Source organism: Centroberyx gerrardi, chromosome 18 (assembly GCF_048128805.1).
Source record: "Centroberyx gerrardi isolate f3 chromosome 18, fCenGer3.hap1.cur.20231027, whole genome shotgun sequence".
In the NCBI taxonomy this organism is placed as follows: Eukaryota; Metazoa; Chordata; class Actinopteri; order Beryciformes; family Berycidae; genus Centroberyx; species Centroberyx gerrardi.
In genome coordinates this window covers 28,800,774-28,819,020 of record NC_136014.1, presented here as the reverse complement: position 1 = coordinate 28,819,020, position 18,247 = coordinate 28,800,774, and the positions used below count along the sequence as shown (strand labels likewise).

The window sequence follows — 18,247 nt, the reverse complement described above, 5'->3', positions numbered from 1 at the left end:
GGCTGGAGAACAGGCAGTGGAAACAGGGTGGCTGTTCCACCGGCCTGCTGCATCAGTTATAATGATGTTTATGTTGAAGGTGAACACCTCGTCGTTCTGGGAAAACAGTCAGCAAGTAGTTTGGACTTCAGTGAAATCCTAAAGTTAAACTTAGGGCTGGTAGCATATAAGGATACTGATTATTTTTGTGTTTTGGGCAGCAAAATGTATTTAAAAATGTGCTCAGGTTTGATTTGTATATTTAATCCAAATTTTGTGTATTTTGATAAATCAATTGAGCATCTTCTGATTCTGAGAAAGGTAATTGGCACATATGTTAGTTTACCCTGTTGCATAATGAATTGCCTTTATGTTGTCAAGCATACAAAATGAACAAGTATTGGTTTGGTATTTTAGAAGCTACCTGGTTTTGGGTGTAGCAGGAGTAGTAGGAGGCTCTGAAGGTGGTGTAGCCGTCCATCCTGAAGGTGCTGATGGTGTAGCCACAGCGGGACGCCAGCTGGTCGCTGATGGAGTGGATCCCACTTCCATCTGGATCAGGACAAATCACAGCTTTTAGTTCCAGATCACAAATATGGATCAGGATAGTTTTACAATCACCTCTCTTCAGTGGACAGCTGATGTAAGACGAGGCTCAGGGTGTGATCTGATCCTCCTGCTGGTTCACTTTGGTCTGAACCAGAGTGGAAAAGTTGACTTCATATCTGAATTTGGTTCATTCAGGTTCCCACTGACCAATCACAAGCCAACCAGGGCTTGGAAACAAAGGTCCCATGGCTCACAAGCAGCTTGTTGATTGGACAGAGTTTGAACCTCATCCTGCAGGTTAGTTTAGTTTAGTTTATTTGAAAATAACCATAAACTAACCAGAGTCTCTGTATGGACTGGCGATGTGAGCTGAAACCTGCAGTCAGATGTGTTGAACCCACCTACAGCCTCAAACTGAGGTGGAGGTCCAGCTGAAGCAACGTGGATCCACAGGTAGCGATCCCGACACTCTGATTGGATAACAGCTTTGGAGAAACCTGAGGAAACAGAGGGTGAAGCAACATATTTCTATTATCAAACTTCAAATGACAGTATAGAATATCACACAAAAGAAGAACCTAACCAGGAAAGTCAGAGTTCCTACGGTCATGGAGAAAATAAAATCCTAAAATTTGAAAATTGTGATTTCCAGGCCTGAAAAAGTTCCAGTGATAAAGTTTTAATAATTTTCCAGAACAGTGTTTAGTAGCAACCTCAGTAAAGACTCTTCACCAATATAAAGACTCTTCCTTCACCAATAAAGATTCTTCCTTCATCAATATAAAGATTCTTCATCAATATAGACTCTTCCTTCACCAATATAAAGATTCTTCATCAATATAGACTCTTCCTTCACCAATATAACAAACAAACAAACAGGGACGGACAAACCCGTCTTTATTTTCGTCACAAACAACCACACCGCATGCACACACGTGTTCGGCGGCAGCACACACACACATGCTGAAATGGCGCCGTGAAATTTATTCTCCGCTTTTATCCCATCCTGGCTCGTCTTCCTCCTCGGGCAGGCCAGGAGCGGTGGGCAGCCTGCAGTGCGGCGCCCGGGGACCAACTTCTTCGACCATCGCTGGTCAGGCGATGATCTTCTTGCATGTTTTTTAGTGGGGGGTTTTTATCGTATGGAGGAAACCCCAGGTGAGCACGGGGAGAACATGCAAACTCCACACAGAAAGGCCCCTTTTCACGAGATAACCCACCTGGGCACTAGGCACCGAAGGCATGGGGAGAACATACCCCCAGCGCCAACAGCGACCCAGGCGGGAATCGAACCCAGAACCTTCTTGCTGTGAGGCGACAGCGCTACCACTGCGCCACCGTGCCATCCATAAAGATTCATAAACATTCATAAAGATTCTTCATCAATATAGACTCTTCCTTCACCAATATAAAGACTCTTCCTTCACCAATAAAGATTCTTCCTTCATCAATATAAAGATTCTTCATCAATATAAAGACTCTTCCTTCATCAATATAAAGACTCTTCCTTCATCAATATAAAGACTCTTAATCAATATAGACTCTTCCTTCATCAATATAAAGACTCTTCCTTCATCAATATGACTTCCTTCACCAATATAAAGACTCTTCCTTCATCAATATAAAGACTCTTCCTTCATCAATATAGACTCTTAATCAATATAGACTCTTCCTTCATCAATATAAAGACTCTTCCTTCATCAATGACTTCCTTCACCAATATAAAGACTCTTCCTTCATCAATATAAAGACTCTTCCTTCATCAATATAAAGACTATTCCTTCATCAATATGACTCTTCCTTCACCAATATAAAGACTCTTAATCAATATACTCTTCCTTCATCAATATAAAGACTCTTCCTTCATCAATATGACTCTTCCTTCACCAATATAAAGACTCTTCCTTCATCAATATAAAGACTCTTCATCAATATAAAGACTCTTCCTTCACCAATATAAAGACTCTTCCTTCATCAATATAAAGACTCTTCCTTCATCAATATAAAGACTCTTAATCAATATAGACTCTTCCTTCATCAATATAAAGACTCTTCCTTCATCAATATGACTTCCTTCACCAATATAAAGACTCTTCCTTCATCAATATAAAGACTCTTCCTTCATCAATATAGACTCTTAATCAATATAGACTCTTCCTTCATCAATATAAAGACTCTTCCTTCATCAATATGACTTCCTTCACCAATATAAAGACTCTTCCTTCATCAATATAAAGACTCTTCCTTCATCAATATAAAGACTATTCCTTCATCAATATGACTCTTCCTTCACCAATATAAAGACTCTTAATCAATATACTCTTCCTTCATCAATATAAAGACTCTTCCTTCATCAATATGACTCTTCCTTCACCAATATAAAGACTCTTCCTTCATCAATATAAAGACTCTTCCTTCATCAATATAAAGACTCTTCCTTCATCAATATAAAGACTATTCCTTCATCAATATGACTCTTCCTTCACCAATATAAAGACTCTTAATCAATATACTCTTCCTTCATCAATATAAAGACTCTTCCTTCATCAATATGACTTCCTTCACCAATATAAAGACTCTTCCTTCATCAATATAAAGACTCTTAATCAATATAGACTCTTCCTTCATCAATATAAAGACTCTTCCTTCATCAATATGACTTCCTTCACCAATATAAAGACTCTTCCTTCATCAATATAAAGACTCTTCCTTCATCAATATAAAGACTCTTCCTTCATCAATATAAAGACTCTTCCTTCATCAATATGACTTCCTTCACCAATATAAAGACTCTTCCTTCATCAATATAAAGACTCTTCCTTCATCAATATAAAGACTATTCCTTCATCAATATGACTCTTCCTTCACCAATATAAAGACTCTTAATCAATATACTCTTCCTTCATCAATATAAAGACTCTTCCTTCATCAATATGACTCTTCCTTCACCAATATAAAGACTCTTCCTTCATCAATATAAAGACTCTTCCTTCATCAATATAAAGACTCTTCCTTCACCAATATGACTCTTCCTTCATCAATATAAAGACTCTTAATCAATATAGACTCTTCCTTCATCAATATAAAGACTCTTCCTTCATCAATATAAAGACTCCTACCTTCCAGTTTAGCATCAGCCTTCGCTCTCCCAGCCAACTCCCAGCAGATGAAGCAGAGTCTGGAAAGCACAGTTGGGTCAGTTTACCTGTTCAGGTGAAGTTTTGTTGACAGACGATACTGACAGTCAACAGACAGTCAACTCACCCAATAAAAACACTTAGAGTTGCAGCCATGATGCGGCTGCAGCAAACATGCGACACGAACACCAAACTCCGTCTGTCTGCCTGGCAGAAAAGCCTCACCGGCTCGCCCAGGTGACCTAATCACCTGGTCCCAGGTTGTCATGGCAACAGAGGAGGAGGTCCAAGGTGAGGCTGATTGAGCCTGATTACAGATGAAGCCTGAGCTGACACAGAGTTACACACTGAAGGCCTTACTGTCATCAGATCAGCTGTGGAAATGTAATTTCAATATGTGATGATTTAGTTTATTCTCAGCAGTGTGTTTAGCTGTATTCAGTGCAGCTGGTCTGTTTGACTGTGTGACATCATCACTGAATAAAGTTCATATTTATAATATAGTTTCATGTTGTCAGTCAGCCTGAAATAAAATGTCAGGTTTTACAACATTATAACACAGGTGACCGGGTTCAAACCCCCAACCTGTGTGTCCGCCTGTCTCTCTGTCTGTCTGTCCTCAGGTCCAGTTTAAAGCTACCTGTCTGTCTCTCTGTCTGTCTGTCCTCAGGTCCAGTTTAAAGCTACCTGTCTGTCTCTCTGACTGTCTGTCTGTCCTCAGGTCCAGTTTAAAGCTACCTGTCTGTCTCTCTGTCTGTCTGTCCTCAGGTCCAGTTTAAAGCTACCTGTCTGTCTCTCTGACTGTCTGTCCTCAGGTCCAGTTTAAAGCTACCTGTCTGTCTCTCTGACTGTCTGTCTGTCCTCAGGTCCAGTTTAAAGCTACCTGTCTGTCTCTCTGTCTGTCTGTCCTCAGGTCCAGTTTAAAGCTACCTGTCTGTCTGTCTGTCTGTCTGTCCTCAGGTCCAGTTTAAAGCTACCTGTCTGTCTGTCTGTCTGTCTGTCCTCAGGTCCAGTCAAGGCTCCGCTCCTCGGCTCTGGTTTCCACACCAGTATTGGGAAAGAGTCCCGAGCGCTGACTCTGCAGAATGGTGAGGCTGGGGGTGGGGGGGGGGAGGCTTCATCATCTTCATCATCATCATCATCATCACGATAATCTGCTGCTCCAGTTTCTCTGCTGAGACTGACAGACAGCTGAACCAAACCTGAGCCAACAGAGTGAAGGAATGGATTCAGTCCAACAGTTTAACACAATATGTATTTATATATATATATATATTACCTGTCACACACACACACACACACACACATTTACAGTGTGTATATGTCAGGTGTCAAGTGTCAGGTCCATCACCTGGGCAGTCTTGGTGTATATATACTGTATATGTATATATATATATATATGTATATGTGTATATAAACAGTATTTGTGTGTAAACAGGGAAGCGTCAGATCCATCACCTGGGCAGCCAGCTGCAGCTCAACCAGCACTGTCTGGACACCGCCTTCAACTTCTTCAAGATGGTGGTCAGTAAACATCTGACCCGCGGCCGCAAGATGGCACACGTCATCGCCGCCTGTCTGTACCTGGTCTGCCGCACCGAGGGGACGCCACGTATCCTAGCAACCTCTGTGTGTGTGTGTGTGTGTGTGTGTGTGTGTGCGTGTGTGTGTGTGTGTCCTGACCAGATCTCAGCAGAAAGTCAGTTTCAGTCGGTGTTTGTTCTGTGATGCTGTGATAAACTCTAAGGTTTGTACTGAGTGGAACTGAAGTCTGAGTTCTTATTGGATAAATGAAGCCTCTGACTCTCTGGTGTCGTTTCAGTTTCTCAGCCTGTGAGCCCAGTGAGGTCTTCACTCTGTTTTCAACATTAAAAACAAACTGCTGCACTAACAGAACATCGTGTTGAGCAGCAGGCGGCTTTCAGGCCGGAGACTGAGTTTTGAAAGTCAGAAAAAAGACTGATTGGTATTGATCAATAACCCTATTGACCCCAGGTGTATTATGGTCATTTGTTGTTATTTCCTGAAAAAAACCTTTCGATTTGAAAAGCATTAAATGTGATTGTGGCAACAGTGGATCAACCTCCACACGGACTGCTGGTTCCCTGCTGGTTCTCTGCTGGTTCTCTGTTGGTTCTCTGCTGGTTCTCTGCTGGTTCTCTGTTGGTTCTCTGCTGGTTCTCTGTTGGTTCTCTGTTGGTTCTCTGCTGGTTCTCTGCTGGTTCTCTGTTGGTTCTCTGCTGGTTCTCCTGAACTTCCTCCAGACATGCTGCTGGACCTGAGTGACCTTCTGCAGGTAGGAGACAGCAAGTTTCTCTTCAACTACAAAGCGTTCTGCTGTCAGAAAGTGTTCTGATCTCCAGGATGGAGTTCAGAAAAACAAACAAACCCTCTGAATACAGAAGGGTCAGTGATCTTTAGGCCTAACAGGACTGACAGACCGGGGTCAGTGATTTTTAGGCCTAACAGGACTAACAGACCGAAGAGACAAGAATAAAACGACTAACATTTCGTCAGAACAGCTGCTTCCCTCAGAGTCCGACTGGATCTTCATACTGTAACTGTCTGTTAGTCCTGTTGGACCTGAAGATAACGAACCCTTTTCATATTATAACGGTCCAGGACTGTAGAGGACCTGTGCCTCGGTCAGTGGCCGGTTTGGAGCGGGAGGACGCACTGAACAGTAGAAACAGTAGAGTCTGTATGAGCTGAGAAGTGACTGGTTTCTACATCACACTGTTCTGTTTGCTCTGCTCTGATGGCTGGTTTCTGCCCAGATGTTTTCCTGAGGTTAAGTTGAGTTGATTTAAGTTGAGTTGATTTAAGTTAAAGGATAAGGCTGGTGTTTTTTAATGCATTTCTTACCATCAACAAATCTTATGAAAATAACAAAATCAGCAATGAATTTGTTTTGCTAACAAGTCTGGTCCATGTAGCCGGTGCCCAGTGCAGCCTCATGTCCCAGCAGCCATAGAACTGCATTGTATTAAAAACTATTAAAACCCGTCACAGAGCCATGCTGCTGCTCTGCAGCATATTTCATCATCACGATGCACCGGGCCGGACGACTTTTTCCTCAAACGACTTAATAAGCCGACCGTAAACACGTTTTCCATCTCAGGAAAGTAGTTCCGTAGCACAGAAAATAGTCCCCGGCGTAATGAAGAATTTGTTCCCATTTGATTTGGTAATAACTACAACAGCCTGACTTTTCATGGTAACAATTAGAGATTTTTAAAATGTAAACTATGTCTTTGTGAGCTGTATTTAAAGGTTTTTAGCTTACAGTTGGAGCCAATGACTTCCGGGTTGACGGCTAAAAACGGTACGGGGGAAGCCAGAAAGTAACGGGAGTAGAGCAAACACATTGTTGATTTTGTTATTTTCATAGGATTTGTTGACGGTAAGAAATGCATTAAAAAACACCAGCCTTATCCTTTAAGTTGATTTAAGTTGAGTTGATTTAAGTTAAGCTGTTTTAAGTTAAAGGGTAACTTCGGTATTTTTCAACTGGACCCTATTTTCCCATCTTTTTGTGTCTAAGTGACTAAAGGGGACAACAATTTTTGAAATTGGTCCAGTATTGAGCGAGATCGCTTCAGCCGGCAGCCGCGAAACGAGCTGCAATGTAATCCGACGGGGCAAATCGCACCATCAATGTACGTCCACTAAAAGTGCTGTGTGTAACTTCCTGCAACAACTCAACTCTCGCGAGACTTGAGCGAGACACACGGTCTGTGTGGTTACACACAGACCGGATCAAGCGAAAGGTAAAGAAAAATGTTTCATTTCTCTGTAGGGTCCTTTCCATAATGTTGTCAGACACTTATAACAACAATCTGAGCCTGTCAGTGGCAAAAACAAGAACTTTTAGTGGACGTACATTAGGGGTGTCACGATTTCGATTCTAAATCGAAAATCGATCGAAATGAGCGTTCGATTTCGACCTTCGAAATCACAAGCAGGTTCGCGATTCTCCCAGTATTTTCCCCTGCCTACTTGTACGAGTCTGAAGAAAAAAAACAAAACATTTCAATGACGACACAGCGTAGCTGCTAGAGAGCGCCCGTTCTATATTTCACTATAGCGCCCAAGAGCGCCCGTCATTTTTAAATCGTTTAAAATGTACCAGAAACTGAAAATCAAGTTATCAGCTTTGTTTTATACTTCAAGTTGTCATCGATGAACCGGAACCGGAAAATACTGAATATCTGGTGACACAGACGTTTGATTTTCCCCGGGTTTAGTCGTCCTCCAGCGGTAACGTTAACGTTAGATCTAAAAATGTCTTCGCCGGCTAAGCGTCACGCTTTTAAAACCTTCTGGAAGCTGTCAGATTGTGCTGTGAGACAGAACCTGACCCGCCGTAGTGGAAAGTTACGAAGACATTGTGAGTTGAAGTCTTTTGATGGAAATCGCTTGTTCTTGCTCGATAAAACAAGACACAAGATCACCTTCACTAAACAGCCGGACCCGCCCGCTCTCGCCGCCGGAGACGGACGCTGTTTTCCGGGAGGCGGAGCGCCGAAGAGTCGGTAGGAGGACCGGCCGGGTCGCCGCGACTTTTATCCATATAAGTTTGCTGACTTTTTCCATATTTGTTTGGCGACTATTACTGTCTGATCTTATTACTGTGTGGGCTGAAGCGCTGGAGGTTTTGTATGGATTTTGAAAGCTTATCGTTAGCCAAGATAGGAAGGATCTGTTTTGTTGTCATACTGTGAATGTTGACACTTCAGTGAGGAGACGCCCTGCATCGCCTTGCCATGTATTTGGTACCAAATTAAAGGGAAAGTTGTGTTTTTTTAAATGGAAAAACTTTGAAAACATTTGACCATATGGTCTTAGTGTGGTACATTCCCAAAAAAAAAATATGTCCGTTATATCACAATTGATATCTTTTTAAAGAAGAATTTGAAAATGTAAATGACAGTTGTCAGGGCATAAAACCAATGATCTGTTGATCTTTACAAATCAAGACTCGATAGTCTAACGATAGCATAGCTGTCAGTGCTGAAAAAAACAAACTGTTTAAATCGAAAATCAAATCAAATCGTAACCTTTAAATCGAAAGTCAAATCGAATCGTGGATTTGGAGAATCGTGACACCCCTAACGTACATTGACGGTGCGATTTGTCCCGTCGGATTACATTGCAGCTCGTTTCGCGGCTGCCAGCTGAAGCGATCTCGCTCAATACTGGACCAATTTCAAAAATTGTTGTCCCCTTTAGTCACTTAGACACAAAAAGATGGGAAAATAGGGTCCAGGTTGAAAAATACCGAAGTTACCCTTTAAGTTGAGTTGATTTAAGTTAATTTAAGCTGACTTAAGTTGAGTAAAGCACGGAGCGGAGCTGCTGAGTCAGTCATGGTAGAACCCAGATGATCTCCTCAGGTGAACGTCTACATCACTGTTCTGTTAGCTCTGTTCTGTTCTGTATGTTCTCCTGTCCATATGTTCTGCTTTCTGTTCTCAGGTGAACGTCTACATCCTGGGGAAGACGTTCCTCCTCCTGGCCCGGGAGCTCTGCATCAACGCTCCGGCTATCGGTAAAACAAACAAACTTTATTTCACTGATTTAAACTCTGCAGCAGGTCAGATCTCCATCAGGCTCCACTCTCCTCTGTCTTCACCAGACTGAGGTTGGTCACCGATATTTTAGAAGCTTTGAAACATTGTCTGTTACATTATGGGCTGGTGTGTATCTGGGCGGGGCCTAGCTGCTCTCTATCAGCCTATCAGAGCAGAGACTGCAGTCTGCAGGGATTTCTATTGGACCAAACAGTCTGTGGTTTGGGAATTCTGGCCCAGTTCTGTCCAGAGCCAAGTGGAGCCTGGAGGACAGGGCAGATCAACGGTACCTCATAGAACCTCCATCAGTAGAACCCAGACAGAGCTCAGCAGAACCCAGTAGAACCCAGACAGAGCTCAGCAGAACCCAGTAGAACTCAGCTTGTTTGGGAGAACATTTTCAGAACAGTGTTGTTATTCACAAGTAAAATTATTTAAATTCCTTCCTGTTAGTCTCATCCTCCAACAAGAGAATTCAATCTGTTAGACACAAAGAGCAGAACCTGTTTCTGCCTCCTGCCGGTTCAGAAGACTGCGGTTAGACCGGTTCTAACTGTTGGACCTCATCAAGGTTCACTAAGATACTCCAATCTCACCGTCTTATCAGGTTTTCTACCATCTGATCAATACTGAAATATCAGTTAATTACAGACATGAAAACACAGAGTTTCATCATGTTTCCAGTTTCCATCCCATAACCTGCTGAGTGAAGATTCTCTTTACATCACAGATGTCTCTGTAGTTCTGACCTCAGACCGGACCTCAGTCTGGACCTCAGACCGGACCTCAGTCTGGACCTCAGTGTGAAGTGCAGAATAACTGGCAACACGTTCAGTTTCAGTCACTAAAACTTTATGTTCAGCATTTCCTCTAAGCTGCACAGCCAAGACCAGACAGCTAGCATCAAGCTAAAACTATTAGCCTCCAGTTACGTTAGCGACAGTCCCACCGCCGTCTCTATAAACATCAGACTGCGTGACGCAGCAGAGAATTACATCATAGCTTAAATCTCCATAAATTAATCTGCAGCACATTCCTTCAGTCACACCCGGCCACAGACACACTCTGTTTCCATCTGATCAGCTGCTCCACCCCGTCAGGCGTCAGTCCGTCAGTCCGCTGGTTTAGCCGTAGAAGACCAGCTCGGGGATCTGCCCCCCCTGCACCCCCGTCCCGTTGGTACTGTCCGAGGAACACTGGAACTGGAAGGTTACTTTCCCACACTGCACCTCGGTCATGCCCTCCTGGCCGAAGTAGCTCAGCTCATTTCCATCCAGAACGGCGCTGACGGTGTAGAAAGCGTCCTGTTCCACCTGGACCGGGTGTTCGAACCAGACCGAGAAGGTGCTGCTGGAGCCGTCCGACAGGAACTTGGTGAGGTTCTGTGCCAGCGTGGTTCCCTGCCTCTTCAGTTCTATCTTCACGCTATACTCCGCTTTCCCGCCGCTCGACCCGTACAGACCGAGCCCGGCCATGAAGATCCGCCTGTCCACCGCAAACTGGATGCTGTCGCAGCGCCCCCTGTAGCGCCACTGGTTGCTGCGGTAGGCCGACGACTGGAAGCGGTGGCACCTCTGCGGCGCCAGGCCGGCCCGCTGCACCAGAGGGAACTCCAGTCTGGGTTTGTTGGCGGCCGTGAACCACAGGAAGACGTCATGAGTCTCTTCCAGCGTCAGGACGTCCGACTGTGCCGCCCCGTCCGCGAACTCCTCCAGCGTCATGGTGGGGATTCGGACCAGGTACAGAGCCTTTCCCAGCGCCGCCCGCCGGTTCCGGGACGTGACCGCCAGGCCCCGCCTCCGGCACTCGGCCGCCGCCCAGTCCAGCACCGCCTGGAAGACCACCGCCTCGCGGGTGTTGAGGGTTTCTCTCCTCAGGATGATCTCCAGCGTCGGCAGGTCGATCTCACAGAAGCCGTCGGACCGCAGGGCGAGTTCGGCCTGGGCGTCGATCACCTCCCAGCAGCGCTGCGTCAGCTCCGGCTCCTCGAACAGCCGGCTCTGGGACAGAAGCACGCAGGCGTTCTTAGCCTCCAGGCTCGTCTCCAGGAAGTTCACGCAGGCTTTGGCCAGCGCAGGAACAATGTACTTCTTAGCAGCGTACAGCGTGGCGAGCACCGTGTCCGCCTCCAGCTCGATCTCATCGCTGTACATGTACCTGGAACATAAACAGAGATTTAGAAACAGAATATACAGCTTAGCAGTCTGTCATTACTCTGCATCTACCTGAGGCAGAATATACATTATACTAGGTGGAATACCGAAAACTCATCGGTACCAACATTATGCACACCGTGAACCAACCTAATTTTGTTCATGTGTGTTTCAGTAAAACCTTTCCCCGCTGCCTGCGCTGCTTTTTAGAAAAACTACAATATAAAGTCTCATCCGGCCAATGAGTTTGATTCAGAACTAAAGCAGCCGCACCATCAGACAGCAGGACCTCAGCTGAGTGTGAAGCCGAACCCAATAAGGACAATGAGTCAACTGAAAATGAAGAAGACCCGGCACCAAAACTGGCTTCTGTGTCGGCTGTTTGGCTCATTTTGGCTTCAGGAAACAAGATGCAGAATAAAGCAACAAGAGCAACAGCAATTTGTTTCATCACTTGAAATATAAACATCTCATCAAACATGGTGAGTAGCAAAGAAAAAAGAGGCAGCTGACACTAATTTAATTTAGACGCATTCATTTTTAGTTTGACCTGCAGCAGAGGTAAATGTGATATTTATGAACCAGGGAAAAAATGATTGTTTCATTCTTCGATCTCTGAGGAGCACAGCTGCTGCAGCCGGACCTGTTCAGTCCGCTACAGCAGGACCATGGTCCGGTCCGGTCCGGTCCGTCCAGACTTACTTCAGCAGGATCAGGAAGGCAGCCGGCTCGACATCTGGGATGTGGATCTCCGACTGTCCTTCTGCCAAGTCTCCATAAAACATGGCTCCGAACACAGAGCTGCCGACCGCTAGGACGTACTGCGGAGAAGAAGAGAAGAAGAAGAGCTGAGGTTTGGTTCACCGCAGCTCACCCCGAGGCTGCTGGGTAAAAACACGGCGGAGCCGGCTCACCTTGTGGGCCGGGACTCTCTGCGTCTCTCCTGGAGGACCGACCAGGAAGTGAACGTCAGCCATGTGCTCGTTGTTGAACATCAAGGCATTCCTGCAGCAGAAACACCAGTCAGACCAGATCAGGTCTGATCCGGAACAAAACTGACGCTGCAGCCGGACCACGATCTGGAGCAGCTTGTTGTTTTAGACCATAAAGTCACATGTTGCTCTGGAGATATTTGATCCAGGAGCTGGAGTTTATTCCATGGAGATATATTTAATTCCATTAGATTTCACTCCATTAAGTTATATTTTATTAATTATTCAGAGGTGGAGTTTACTCTATACATGTTCCTCCATAAGGAGTTATTCAGAGTTACATATACACTCACCGGCCACTTCATTAGGTACATCTGTTCAACTGCTTGTTAACACAAATATCTAATCAGCCAATCACGTGGCAGCAACTCAATGCATTTAGGCATGTAGACACGGTCAAGACGATCTGCTGCAGTTCAAACCAAGCATCAGAACGGGGAAGAAAGGTGATTTAAGTGACTTTGAACGTGGCGTGGTTGTTGGTGCCGGACGGGCTGGTTTGAGTAATTCAGAAACTGCTGATCTGCTGGGATTTTCACACACAACCATCTCCAGGGTTTACAGAGAACGGTGCGAAAAAGAGAAAATATCCAGTGAGCGGCAGTTCTCTGGGAGAAAACACCTTGTTGATGGCAGAGGTCAGAGGTCAGAGGTCAGAGGAGAACGGCCAGACTGGTTCAAGCTGATAGAAAGGCAACAGTAACTCAGATAACCTCTTTACAACTGTGGTGAGCAGAAAAGCATCCCAGAATGCAACACGTCCAACCTGGAGGCGGATGTCACTTTGGTAGCCGGTTGACACTGAGCTGAAAGCTGATACCTACCCAGTGTTAGTAAGGTGTTCCTAATGAAGTGGCCGGTGAGTGTATGTTCCCTTTACTGTTAAAAACTGACGCACCAGTTTTAACAGTAAAGTCAGTTTTTAATAGTAAAGTCAGTTTTTAACAGTAAAGTCTGTTTTTAACAGTAAAAACAGCCATTTTAAGGGTAAATGTGTTGCAGTCTGTCTTCGGGAGCTGCTGTCCTCACTGACTGATTCTCTTTATATTATTGACTCCTGTCCCAAGGACACAACACTAGAAATTAATTAGATATATGTTCCTCCATAAGAAGTTATGCAGAGTTATATTTTCCTCATTAAAGAGCCATGCAGACATTTTACTCTGTAAACTGTATGTTCCTCTATAAGGAGTTAGAGTTAGCTGTATGTTCCTCAGAGGTTCCTCTATAAGGAGTTAGAGTTAGCTGTATGTTCCTCAGGCAGAGGTTCCTTTATAAAGAGTTAGTTAGCTGTATGTTCCTCAGAGGTTCCTCAGGCAGAGGTTCCTCACAGCTCCTACCTCTCTCTGAGTGTTGGGTGTGTCGACTGCCAGCTGCTGGGTTCTACGTTGTTGTTGTTGAGGTTCTGCTGTGTGTTGGTGCTGTGTGTCTCCGGCTCCGGTTCCTCCGGCTGGATGATGCTCTTCTTGCCGGCGCTCAGCGCCTCGTTGCCGTTGGGGATGTTGGTGTTGGTGCTGATGCTGGCAGGGAGAAGTTCTGCAGCCATGTTCTCCACAGAGTCTGGACCTCACAGCATGCTGGCAGCTCACACCGCCCCCTGCTGGACGAAACACCCGACAGCCGGTTCACAGCTGATTTTAATGCACTATAAACCAGATTACTTCAGAGGAATTAAACCAGATGCCCATAAATCCACAGAAAATATCTGAAAAGCCGAATCTACTCCCAGTCTGTCGGCCTGCTGTCAGCTTGCAGAGGAACATGAACCCGGACCGCTGCAGTCTGAAGTCTGAGATTTAAATGGAAGCTGCTGCAGTCCGGTTCAGTTCAGCAGATTCATGACTTCAGATCACAGCAGTTTATATGAATTAAACGAACAGGAACTTGGTTACATGTTTTATTTCTCCCAGACAGCCTGTCGGTGTGTAACACGGTGTTTAGTGTCGGTCGGCTCCCTGCAGCAGACATAAATCATGCTGTTGTGCACGAGCAGCTCGTCGGTCTGCAGCAGCTTCTTCTTCTGCTCTAACATTACAGCAGACTGTCACTGCGCTGCTTTCACATCTAATCAACATTAAACAACTGAAGCATTTACTGTTCAGGTTCCAGAAGTCCGATCCGTACAAACTGTTCAATCGATCAGGAGGTTTCCGTCTCCGCCGGATCGATCCTCCACACACACATCAACACGGACAGAATGAAAGCGTGTTTACCTCAGCGAGAGTCGGAGCAGCAGATTGTCAGACTGTTGAACACAGACAGGTTTGTGTTTGTGTCGCTGGAAGCCATTTTACCTCCTGCTTCACCCTGCACATCCGGGACCCAGCTGCTCCGGCAGGGGGCGACACGGCGCGAGACACAGCGAGGCACGGGCACGGCGCGCGCGAGTCACAGAGCGAGTCACCCGGCTGGAGGCTGGAGCAGCCCGCAGGGAGGATAAACATCATATTATTATAAATACAGTATATTCATAATAAACATCAAGGGGGCGAGACAGACTGCTGAGGCTGGAGGGAGGATATATATCATATTAATATATATTCATAATAATGTATATTCATAATAACCAGCATGGAGGATATATATCATATTCATATATATTCATAATAATGTATATTCATAATAACCAGCATGGAGGATATATATCATATTAATATATATTCATAATAATGTATATTCATAATAACCAGCATGGAGGATATATATCATATATTCATAAACATATCCATAATAAACTTCTAGGGGATATTCTATATAAACATAATCAACATAAACATATATTCTATATAAACATAATCAACATAAACATATATTCTATATAAACATAATCAACATAAACATATATTCTATATAAACACAGAGTAAAAACTCTTCTGTATAAACACATTCGGAACAAGAGAACCGGGGGAACTTTCTATGACTTTAGAACTTAGAACTTAATTTACTTCCAGGGATTCTAATGTGTATTTCACTTTAATACTGTGACACTTAGATCAGCTTGTAGTTCAGACCGGTCTGTCTGACAGTTTAAATGTTATTATTATTATTTTTACATTCAGTCTGACTTGAGTATTTATTACAGCTGGATGTAGGATTCATATCTTCATCATGATGATTTGGCTTTAATGAAATCACAAAGTTCTGTATCTGTTGACTGAAAGATTTTAGTTTCAGCTTCAGACAGAGAAGATCTGTTTGTGTGGAAAAGTTATGGTTCCACCTCAGGTCAGGTTCTCGGTTCCTCTTCGGTTCCTCAGGTCAGGTTCTCGGTTCCTCTTCGGTTCCTCGGGTCAGGTTCTCGGTTCCTCTTCGGTTCCTCAGGTCAGGTTCTCGGTTCCTCTTCGGTTCCTCAGGTCAGGTTCTCGGTTCTCTCCTGCAGATCCCTGCCTGTACATCCCTCGGTTCGCCCACATGTTGGAGTTTGGGGAGAAGACTCATGAAGTTTCCATGACGGCTCTGCGGCTGCTGCAGAGGATGAAGAGGGACTGGATGCACACCGGCCGCCGGCCGTCTGGACTCTGTGGAGCCGGTACTGTCAACACAGACAACATGGCTGCTGTTACCATAGCAACCACAACAACACTGCTAGTAACCTACATTAATGGTGATATCATAGATCATCTCTCCTCCCCTCTCCTCTCCTCCTCTCCTCCCCTCTCCTCTCCTCCCCTCTCCTCTCCTCCCCTCTCTCCTCTCCTTTCCTCCTCTCCTCTCCTCTCCTCTCCTCCTCCCCTCTCCTCTCCTTTCCTCCTCTCCTCTCCTCTCCTCTCCTTTCCTCCTCTCCTCTCCTCCCCCCTCTCTCCTCTCCTCCCCTCTCCTCTCCTCTCCTCTCCTCCCCTCTCCTCTCCTTTCCTCCTCTCCTCTCCTCCCCTCTCTCCTCTCCTCCCCTCTCCTCTCCTTTCCTCCTCTCCTCTCCTCTCCTCCCCTCTCTCCTCTCCTCCCCTCTCCTCTCCTTTCCTCCTCTCCTCCTCTCCTCTCCTCTCCTCCCCTCTCTCCTCTCCTCCCCTCTCCTCTCCTCTCCTCCCCCCTCTCTCCTCTCCTCTCCTCTCCTCCCCTCTCCTCCCCTCTCCTCTCCTTTCCTCCTCTCCTCTCCTCCCCTCTCCTCTCCTCTCCTCTCCTGTCCTCTCCTCCCCTCTCCTCTCCTCCTCTCCTTTCCTCCTCTCCCCTCCTCCCCCCTCTCCTCCTCTCCTCCTCTCCTCCTCCAGCTCTCCTGGTAGCAGCCAGGATGCATGAGTTTCGTCGTACGGTGAAGGATGTGATCGGTGTGGTTAAGGTTTGCCAGGCGACTCTGAGGAAGAGGTGAGAGCTGTAACCTTCCTGTCTCCCTGTCAGCTGATTGGCTGAGGATGTGCTCCTGTCAGCTGATTGGCTGAGGATGTGCTTCTGTTCCACTGGACTGAACCTCACTCACCTCACATTATTGAATGCTTTTCTGTTCACAAATCTTGTGTCTCTGGACTCTAAACTAGTTCCATCATAACAGTAGATAACAGTAAATAACAGTAGATAACAGTAAATAACAGTAGATAACAGTAAACAGTAGATAACAGTAAACAGTAGATAACAGTAAATAACATTAGATAACAGTAAATAATTGATAACTATAAATAACAATAGATAACAGTAAATAACAGTAGATAACAGTAAATAATTGATAACTATAAATAACAGTAGATAACAGTAAATAACAGTAGATAACAGTAAATAATTGATAACTATAAATAACAGTAGATAACAGTAGGTTACAGTTAATAACAGTAGATGACAATAGATGACAGTAGATGACAGCGTCTTGCTCTGTGCTGTCCAGGTTAACAGAGTTCGAGGACACGCCCACCAGTCAGCTGACCATCGATGAGTTCATGCGAGTCGACCTGGAGCAGGAGTGCGACCCGCCTTCCTTCACCGCCGGACAACACAAGGCCAAGATGCAGCAGGTAGCTCTCTCTCCATTGGCTGCTGACATCATCACTGACGCCACTGTAAACCAATCATTTTCCTTCTCATTGTTCCCTCCCGGTGCAGCTGGAGCAGGAGCTGGCCAGGAAGCTGGACGAGGTGGAAGGTCGGTTTCTAGTTCACCACGAGGAACCATGTAGGACACTGCTAAGGACACTAGAGGACTCATTTAGGACACTGCTAAGGACACTAGAGGAATCATTTAGGACACTGCTAAGGACACTAGAGGAATCATTTAGGACACTGCTAAGGAAACTAGAGGAATCATTTAGGATACTAGGAAGGACACTAGAGGAATCATTTAGGACACTATGAAGGACACTAGAGGAACCATGTAGGACACTGCTAAGGACACTAGAGGAATCATTTAGGACATTGCTAAGGACACTAGAGGAATCATTTAGGACACTGCTAAGGACACTAGAGGAATAATATAAGGCACTGCTAAGGAAACTAGAGGAATCATTTAGGATACTATGAAGGACACTAGAGGAATCATTTAGGACACTATAAAGGACACTAGAGGAACCATGTAGGACACTGCTAAGGACACTAGAGGAATCACTTAGGACACTGCTAAGGAAACTAGAGGAATCATTTAGGACACTGCTAAGGAAACTAGAGGAATCATTTAGGATACTAGGAAGGACACTAGAGGAATCATTTAGGACACTATGAAGGACACTAGAGGAATCATTTAGGACACTATGAAGGACACTAGAGGAATCGTTTAGGACACTATGAAGGACACTAGAGGAATCATTTAGGATACTAGGAAGGACACTAGAGGAATCATTTAGGACACTATGAAGGACACTAGAGGAATCATTTAGGACACTATGAAGGACACTAGAGGAATCGTTTAGGACACTATGAAGGACACTACAACATCAGGATGCTCCTTC

The 18,247-nt window shown here is 45.0% G+C and overlaps 2 protein-coding genes across 5 annotated transcripts in view; one reads left to right on the top strand and one right to left on the bottom strand.

Moving 5' to 3' along the window:
- The window catches only part of brf1b (BRF1 general transcription factor IIIB subunit b), a 46,115-nt gene that overhangs the window by 11,330 nt on the left and 16,538 nt on the right, over window positions 1-18,247 (top strand). For both annotated transcript variants that reach the window (XM_078289862.1, XM_071902966.2), the window contains exons 3-10: window positions 4,673-4,753; window positions 5,104-5,277; window positions 5,930-5,961; window positions 9,144-9,216; window positions 15,763-15,912; window positions 16,589-16,682; window positions 17,194-17,320; window positions 17,409-17,448. In XM_078289862.1, coding sequence (XP_078145988.1) covers window positions 4,673-4,753; window positions 5,104-5,277; window positions 5,930-5,961; window positions 9,144-9,216; window positions 15,763-15,912; window positions 16,589-16,682; window positions 17,194-17,320; window positions 17,409-17,448 — 771 coding nt within the window. The remainder of the gene's footprint in view (window positions 1-4,672; window positions 4,754-5,103; window positions 5,278-5,929; window positions 5,962-9,143; window positions 9,217-15,762; window positions 15,913-16,588; window positions 16,683-17,193; window positions 17,321-17,408; window positions 17,449-18,247) is intronic.
- On the bottom strand, window positions 10,080-14,705 carry btbd6b (BTB (POZ) domain containing 6b). Of its 3 annotated transcripts, none has more exons than XM_071902968.2 (5): window positions 14,597-14,705; window positions 13,724-13,980; window positions 12,306-12,396; window positions 12,094-12,212; window positions 10,080-11,395 (listed from the first exon to the last, which is right to left on the bottom strand). In XM_071902968.2, the coding sequence occupies exons 2-5, from the start codon at window positions 13,927-13,929 to the stop codon at window positions 10,363-10,365; spliced, it is 1,449 nt and encodes a 482-aa protein (XP_071759069.1). In that variant the 5' UTR covers window positions 13,930-13,980; window positions 14,597-14,705; the 3' UTR covers window positions 10,080-10,362. The 3 variants fall into 3 exon arrangements, with proteins under 3 accessions (XP_071759069.1, XP_078145989.1, XP_078145990.1); XM_078289863.1 differs by having other exon boundaries at window positions 13,724-13,983; window positions 14,597-14,678; XM_078289864.1 differs by lacking the exons at window positions 12,094-12,212; window positions 12,306-12,396.

Coding starts and splice junctions, on each gene's coding strand:
- btbd6b (XM_071902968.2), bottom strand. CDS start 13,929: ATGGCTGCAGAACTTCTCCCTGCCAGCATCAGCACCAACACCAACATC. Junction 12,213..12,305: donor AGAGAGTCCCGGCCCACAAG/GTGAGCCGGCTC, acceptor TCTTCTCCGCAG/TACGTCCTAGCGGTCGGCAG. Junction 11,396..12,093: donor GCCTTCCTGATCCTGCTGAA/GTAAGTCTGGAC, acceptor TTTATGTTCCAG/GTACATGTACAGCGATGAGA.